We start from the raw sequence: 8,579 nt of genomic DNA on the forward strand, positions 1-8,579 counted from the left end.
GTAAAGAAAATTCTTGATGAGTTCTGTCACACAGTCACGTTTTTAGGTCAATTCCCTAGTATAATATAGGTTTGATTATTTCGGCCCATGCACAAATAGTGCTTTTGGTAAAATACCGTGACTGTATGAACTCCTATGTTTGGAAATGACAGTGTGGTTTGGAAAGTTAGATTGTTGGGTGAAACAGCTCTGTATTTATGGCATACATCTGCATGGAAGATCCCTAAAACTTATACTGGCATTTGGTTTATGTGATAAACTTATTACTGTATTACATGTAGGAAGTGGGAGCTTGGGATAAGCAATAGCTGACATGTTGGTGCAGAAAATAAAGGCTTATTTGTTTGAATTATTAAGGGGAGGATACAGCTGTGTGGGGAAGAAAGACAGGTTGGAGTGGAAGTTAAATTGAAGAAGCCTTCAAAACAAAATAAATGAACTAAAACTGTTTATATTAAGTTAAGCTTATAAATTTTTAGATATCCTAGAAACATGTTTTTGCATGGTTATGTAATATGCACTGAGTGACGTGGCAATAGCCAATGCGATCCGTCACTTGTGTGGTTTCCTCTTGGAAAAAAACAGGACGGCTAATGCAGTGCTGACTACACCTACCATAATTTAGTGCTCAATCAGAAATTGTTCTTTCGTGGCAGACAAATTCAGGCAGAAAATCAGGTAAAAGGATTTTCATTTTTTGGCGTCTATACATGAAACTAACAGATTAAACACAGTTAATCACACTTCTACTATATTGGGTTCATTTTATATGCTGTGCTGTACATTTCCCGTTCCACACTATCTCATTCTGTAGGCCATACTGTGCATTCCCTATTCTTAACTACCTTATTCTATATGTTACCTAACTTGCAATGTCTCATACTAAACACTGTGCTGTTCATTACCCATTTAAAAACACCAAATTATTTATGTTGCCCTGTGTATTCACTATTGCACAAAGTCTCATTCTGTATGCTGTGCTGTACATTGCCTACACCACATGTCCTCATTGTGTACATTGCCCTATACTTTCCATATTGTACAAAATCTAGTTCAGTACGCTGTATTGTGCACTCTTTAGGCTATATACACCGGTTTTGCATATTGTGCTGTAAATTCCCTGTTCCTTGTTCTGTACATTTACAACATCACAACGTATACAATCTGCTGTACGACACATTTCCATTGCCACTTTATCTTGTGTGGTGCAGTCTTTACATATCAAGTTTGAATTGCACTCCCTGAACTGTTTTGACATGACGCCACTGATTCTGCATCTTACCTGGAAGAAAACAAAAAGAGACATAGTCGCATGGCAGAGAAAGGACCTGGGAGACTGCTGCTCAGGATGCGGATTCCTACACTGGACCACATTGTGTGGACTCAATCTCCTTGTAAAATCGGGGTGAGGGTAACATTGTAATGTGTACTGTATTCTGATATACCTGTAAATCCTTGATGGAAGTTATCTATTCCATTTAGTACAGTGAGTTTAGGGGTCATGGTGGGAGAGTGTTGGGAGTTTCTGACAGTTTGATGTGTGTATGACAATTTAGATCATAAAACTGGAATCTCTGATCTGAAGCAAGAGAGTTAGGTGAATGTTTTGTTTTGCTGAACAGAAGCCTTTATATTGAGTAATGAAAAAAATTGTGATTCAAGACAGCAATTTCCTACAAGATTGTGTTGTTCCCATTATATAATTATTTTTCTCACAAGGTTTCCAAGAAAAGGAAAAGCAGGCATGTGGTTGGAGTTCCCTGACTGTTTTCCTACATACAATAGTAGCTGTGGAATAAAGGGGGGGTTAGTTATTATTAAAAAACAGGATTTGTGCTTATAATCTAGGAGATGTCTTATATTATATATATGTATTGTTATTATGTTGTTCATTTTCTGCAGGTGGATCCTTGTTCTAACGGAAGACTAATAATCAAAATTCAAACTATATTAATTTATATAGGTCTTTCCTGAACTCCTCATTGTTTCTTTACACTAAACAGCTAAAGTATAACCAAATTTAATCAAGTTGAATATAAAATTAGAAAATCATTCATAAAATAAGAGAAACACAAGGAACTGCATCAAACCAATTTATTAATTCAAACTTAAACTTTAGTTAAACCCTCATTGGAAACACGAACAGACCTTAACTAATCCAACCAATCAATTTCTTTTTGATTTACAGAGGACAGTGTACAGCTATACTACACTGTACATTGTAGATACTTTAGTTATATTGTTTACATAAAGCTTCCTGATGCTTGATATGTCTCTTGTACAATATACAAAGATATAGTACAGAATATTTGCAACATACAGCAGGAATGCATTCCATGCAACAGTCAAAATGCAGCACTTACAAAACTGTATTATATTTTCGAGTACATTTTGGTAATTATTACTAAAAATATGTATTTGAAACCTAAAAAGAAATGTAAAACATTGAAAATTTTGCTGCTGTTTTACAATTGACAACACTCTTTATTTAACAATTCAATGGCAATATTTTATTGCAACCAATCATAAATCATCTTTTTAGTGCTTTCACTAAAATTAACTCACAAAAGTGAATAGTCATAAGCTACTGCTCATCAATGGCATGTAAATAGAGGAATTTCAGCTTTCACACATTTCAAGTTTAATATGAAAACTACTTTGACATTAACTAGTAAGTTGGCAGAAGTGTTTGTAGTAAGTTATGGCTATGGTCTATGGCCTAAATTATATTTCATCAGCCGCGCAGCTTTTGCTAGGATTACGGTCAGTGCAGTCTGGGTTTTCAGCTAGGTGCTTATGATTCTTCTAAGGCCTGCCCAATAACCACTTTTGGTTCAAAACTGACAAGATTAAAGTGGCCTCAAGGGCCCCACAAAAGAAATAAATAACTGAAGTGAGCATTAAAACATGAACTGTCACATATTACTGCAAGATTAGTTTGTAATAGGCTGGACCTCTACATACAAAGTTGGAATAGTAGGCACACCTGCATATCTAAATTGCATTGTTATTACATTTGTATAGATGAAAGTTTTACTCACTGACGGTAGGTTCTTATTAACCCTTATCGAGGGAGAAAATCAAACAAAGCATACAGGGTTGACTGTTGTCACTGATTATGTAAGCCATTTATTCTTTACAGTGACATTCAGGCCCTGTGAATTCACTAGTAAATGCACAATATGACGAAGGCAAGATGAGTCCAGATGCCACATACTAAAATAGTTTCTTATTTAGTTGTTTTTTTTTAAATCCGGACAATATATATATATATACAGCATGTCACCAAAGTACAACTCCTCTGTACTACTACTAGTCAACTATTGACCCACCAAGATTAAGCATTTTGAAATAACTGGTAAAAGCCTTTACAGCCAGAACCACCTGGAGAGTAGAAAAGTTTTCCATTTGGTGGTGCATTTTGAGTGCACTGCAGGTTAATATAATTGAATCCAACAATATTGTGCCTGCTACCCAGGAATATTTTCTTCTACAAGATTGCCATGACAAATGAAAGACAGTTATTGCTAAAACCAATCAATCTAAAGCCAAAAAGGTAATAGGAAAAGTGAAATGACACTTTGTACAGCACTACTCCAAGTTTGCTGCAACTGAGTGTTTTTCTGGATTTCAGGGTACCCTAGAGTTCCTCCAGAGGTTGCCAGGGGTTTCTTGAGCAATGTGGACCATGCGAGTCCATTTAACTGACACCAATAAACTTCTTGGCTATCTGTAAGGGTGAAATTCTGCCCACTGGCTAGCAATGAAAGAGGCATTCTTCCCATTTTACTTAACAGAAGAATGTGTAAAATCTTTTACACAGTTACCAACCGATAAATGTAACAACTAATTTTAAAAGGCACAAAAGAAATGGAAGCAAATCTCTCAAGTAAAGAAAGTTTTCATCCTAAAAAGTTGTTATAGGAACAGGGGATTAATATAGGAACAGTTAAGATATTCCCTTAACTGTTGAAATAAAAAGTAACTCCGCAGTGGGCAGACCAGTAGTAGTAGTAGTAAATATTGCCCTTATTTATGGAAAACGTTTGCCTTCCTATACTTAAATTATTGGCAATTTAAAGTTTGCAGAATAAGGGTTTGTCAGGCTCACGGCTGTTGTTAAAGAATCTATTGTTGTCTAATGTCTATAAACAATGCCAACACTTTTGTACTTTTACTGTCTGGAAAAACAATTCCTTCTTAGATATTATTGAATATTGTTGTAATGTAAACATAAAACAGGAATGGTCACTAGTATTTTTCAAGTATCTTGGAGGAAACTTTACCAGTATGATATAGTTAAGTCTAGTGAAGAGATTTTCTTCTTATTTATTTCCTCATTACCACAAAATACATATTAGCCAGATATATGCCATCTGAATGTTTAACCTAGCCTTTTTATTGCACTGCAATGATTCAAAAACAAAGCATCCATGCTTTAAATAGGCAATTTTGTATGAGGTGAATGTGGAAATCATTTCCAGTGAATCCTTTCTAACATGTGGTAAATAGTGGAAATCCAACTCCTTGAAATCTCTTGGTAGTTCACATTCAGTTTACAATGACTTAACAGCTGTTTTATAAAGTTTAAAGTTTCTCCAGTAGCACAGAAGAGGTCATGTTACTTTAGTGCCATGTCCTTCAAGGAAGCAGAGATCTCTGTATTGACTTGGGCTGATACACTGGCAGGAACAATGTTCAGATATATATCATATTGCTGGTCCACGCCAAGGTAGCTGTCACTCATCAGGTACAGTGTGTATATACATCTAGAAAAGAACAGAGGTATGTTTAAGAAAGTAATATGGTAATGGTATAAAATTATTAAAATCTTGTAAACTCCAACTGAAATACTTGAGCTTGTAAACACTGGGATTTACTAATGACTCATAGCTGCATCTCTAATTAATCTAGTAAATAACCTTAACATTGAACTGATATTATTTACTACAGCTATTATTTATATAGACACAACATGTCTAGAATTCAGCTAAACTATCTACACCAAGTCATATATTTTACTAAAACCAGAACTATAGCAATGACGAATCCAACATTGACATTCTTTATTGTAATGTTACTGATAGCACTTTCACAATTCACACTTCCAAGTACAGTCCCCATCAAAATTTTGCTATGGTGATATACCCCTCCCCTTAATAATTTTTTTAGTAAATGAGGCAAATATAACATTGCAAATATCCTGCTTTTCACTCATAATTATCATCTTGTTTTTTCTGGCTTGTATTGAAATATGAATAAACTATCTGTGTCTGAAAATGATTTCCATGTCACTGGCACAAAGTAGTGAAAGTCTTTACCTGGCTTTGCTGGCAGTCACATTTTAAATACAAAATAAAAGTCACACCATAACTGAGCTGGAGGGTATTTTGTACTATGTTTGGCACTGTGAAGCAGTCATTATTTACCTTCCAACTTTTTCTGGGGTGTAAAAGGCAATGGGTATGGTAGATCTGTTTCTTACGTATCCTACTCTTTTTAGTGCAACCAGCTCTTTTTTATCCACTTCTCCAAGGATTAAAAACCAGCCTTCATCTTTTGCCTTTGGAAATTTGGGTGCAATTGCTTTACTGTCTTGTCTTCCCTAAAACATTAAAATATTTCAGTTAGCATACACATACACATATTACTAACATTGGTATACTTTCTAAAATTGTAAACTTTTTACTCTACATCGGCATTATATTCGTAATGGATTTCTAAAATGACATAACGTTTTCCTGCCATAAACCTTTTAGGAATTGTACTTAGAAATGCCTACATGCCTTTGGATGGTGGCTGATGGTTTATGTCTAATTCAGCCACTAAGTGTAAGTACCAATGAAGATTGTTGTCACATCAAATACTTTTGCATATTTGTGCCTTCAGAGGGGGTAGCTTTGTAGGGGTCAAATGCCTTAGGAGTCTCTATTAGGAATTAACCAGTAAGATCCTGACACATACATTTTTTGAGCAAGCAAGCATATCTAGGAGGCTTTGGGAAAGGTCTCAAAAAATAATTTCCTGATTAAACTGTAAATAACCAGATCAGCCAAACATTCAAGCCCAGTGGTTTTACATTTAAAATGTTGACATTGTCCATGTCACCAACTGATTCTCAGAATGTTAAGTCCTTTTTATTGTCGTATGTCGCCAACAAAGGCCAATGAGAGGGAAAGCCAGTGAACCTTCCAGCATGTTTTGGGGAGCGCACAAAGACTAGATGAGATTCTAACGTGGGCCTTTTTTTAATTCATGCCACATTATAGCCATATATCTGTTTACTTAAGGCTCTACTACTTGGCAAGTCTTCTACGGATTAAGGGGTGCTAAAAAGCAAACCAAAACCCTCCAAAGATTAACAGTCTGGACGATACTAACACAACCAGTAGCATATTCTTAATCATAATCATAGTATATTAGATTGTGCGCTCCTTTGAGGGACAGTTAGTGACATGACTATGGACTTTGTAAAGTGCTGCATAATATGTTGGCGCTATAAAAATACTGGATAATAATAATAATAAAAATATTAGACACGACCAAAATGCATATCTACTCCAAATATAATACTATTATATTTAGAATGGTAGTTAAGTCAAGCCAAAGTGATTTTTACTCATGGTTCCTTGTGATTCACTAACTACAAAACACATAAATACATTTAAATTTAATAGCAATAAAGTAGGTAGATGACAGGGATCCTCCAGAATAAAAATCAAAGCAATTGATGGTAGACTTCAAACTACCAAAATTAAATAAAAAATAAAGAGATTAGAGTGCAGTTTATAGTGACTAAATAATCTGAACAACAATTCTTAATACGTTTGAGGTCAACTCTATACCTTTTTGTATCCTGTGTGAATTCTGTGCAGATTTACTAGCAGCACATATTCCTGATCAGCATGTAACGTGTTCCATTTTTTCTCCTGAGCCCCTGGAAGTATAATAGGAATAGGGAGCTCATTCTGTGCTTGAATTGCATCCTCCCACCATCCTTTAATGCTCAGCTGAACATCAACCACTGGAAGATGTGACACAAAGTTCCAGGCCTGAAATAGGATTTAAAAGTGAAAAAGATTATATATGTAAATCTCTGGTTTAAAATAAAGATAAAAGTCACTAAGAGATGTAGCATCAAAACAAGCACATACCTACTTAATACACATTGAAAGAATATTTCCTAAATAAGATTTATATAAAATCAAAGCACTATATTTGTGTCAATTATAAATATGTCTAATCCCATAAAATGGATTTTGATTTTTTTGAAGAAACTTACAGTGATAATGTAATACCTTCTTTTAAATTTAGTTTTACTGGTTATTAAGGTAGCCAAATATTACAAAAACAATCATCCAATAATGCATGGTTTAAAAGGAACAAACAATAACACTGGGGAACAATTTTGAACACATTTCTTGTTGACTTCAAGTTTTAAGCCTATTTACACTAAAATAGGTATGCTGATTCTGAAAGTGCAGTTAGTTTTCTTCTATCACATCAGTTTTTTTTATCTACCGCTTATATTAATGCGATTACTGTAGCGTGGATTTGTATAGGCAATTCATTTACATGCAAGACAATGTGGTCAGAGGTTGTGCGTTGCTCTACCTATTGAATAGGCAAAATATTTTTCTAATTACACAGGTATTTCCTTTCTTTCAGATTATGTCTGGCTCTGCTGTTTCATGTAGTAAGTGCCTAAACAACCCTGTTTCATTTTGTTGTATCTGTGGCAGTTTCACCATTCCCAGGCAAAGGGCGAACATGAGCACATTTGTTGAGAAAGCCTATTAGGGCCCCTTATAAGGTGTGCACACAGTGTGTTGAGGGTTTACAGATGTGGACAGATGGAACACGTGATAAGATGCCATTTGGTATACCTATGGTTTTGTGAGAGCCAGGAGATAATTTAAGTGACTATTACTTTTCTATAGTGAAAACTTCAGGATATAAAAATAAAAATATATGTAACAGAGTATCCTAGTCTATCATCGGCTATACGCCCAGTGGCTCATTTAGATTAAATCCCAGTGCCGGTTTTCGTTACACTACTCTCTCTTGAAGAACATGAATATGGTGATGAACTAGGTGACAACAATGATGAGAGTTTGAAATTGAAGAGGACTCTGTTTGTAAGGAATTTAATCAGCATGAGTTGAGTGATTTGGCATGTGATTTGGAAGAATTTTGTAGAAGGCTTCTGAATTTCTAGCACCAAGACTTGAAAAAGGAACTAAGGTATTGTACTTTCGAACCAGAGAAATTGCATTTCTGCAGTACTTTAGAACTAACGGTGGCTTTGTGTATTGCCTGTACATACCTAGTTTAATGGAGGAATTAGGAATTCCAATCAATAACTCAACTGAATGGCAACTTTTCATCAATATCTCAAAGTGGAGCTTAATGTGTGTCCTCATTCCCAATATCAATATATTTGGGTCAGTCCCAATCTGCCATTCAGTTTCTCTTTGTGAAGAATATGCAGACATAAAGATCATCGGTGTGACCTTCTTGGTCAGCAATGTGGATACACCAAGTATCCCTGTTATCTGTGCATGTGGGACAGCAGAGCT

The 8,579-nt window shown here is 35.2% G+C and overlaps 1 protein-coding gene across 1 annotated transcript in view; it reads right to left on the bottom strand.

Moving 5' to 3' along the window:
- Positions 1–2,080: 2,080 nt before the first annotated feature.
- Positions 2,081–8,579, bottom strand: part of ASCC3 (activating signal cointegrator 1 complex subunit 3) — a 322,696-nt gene continuing 316,197 nt past the window's right edge. The window contains exons 39-41 of the mRNA XM_072410198.1: positions 6,846–7,052; positions 5,430–5,605; positions 2,081–4,769 (exon numbers count right to left, since the gene is read on the bottom strand). Coding sequence (XP_072266299.1) covers positions 4,622–4,769; positions 5,430–5,605; positions 6,846–7,052 — 531 coding nt within the window. The 3' untranslated portion in view covers positions 2,081–4,621. The remainder of the gene's footprint in view (positions 4,770–5,429; positions 5,606–6,845; positions 7,053–8,579) is intronic.

This window comes from Pyxicephalus adspersus, chromosome 4 (genome assembly GCF_032062135.1).
Source record: "Pyxicephalus adspersus chromosome 4, UCB_Pads_2.0, whole genome shotgun sequence".
Lineage (NCBI taxonomy): Eukaryota > Metazoa > Chordata > Amphibia > Anura > Pyxicephalidae > Pyxicephalus > Pyxicephalus adspersus.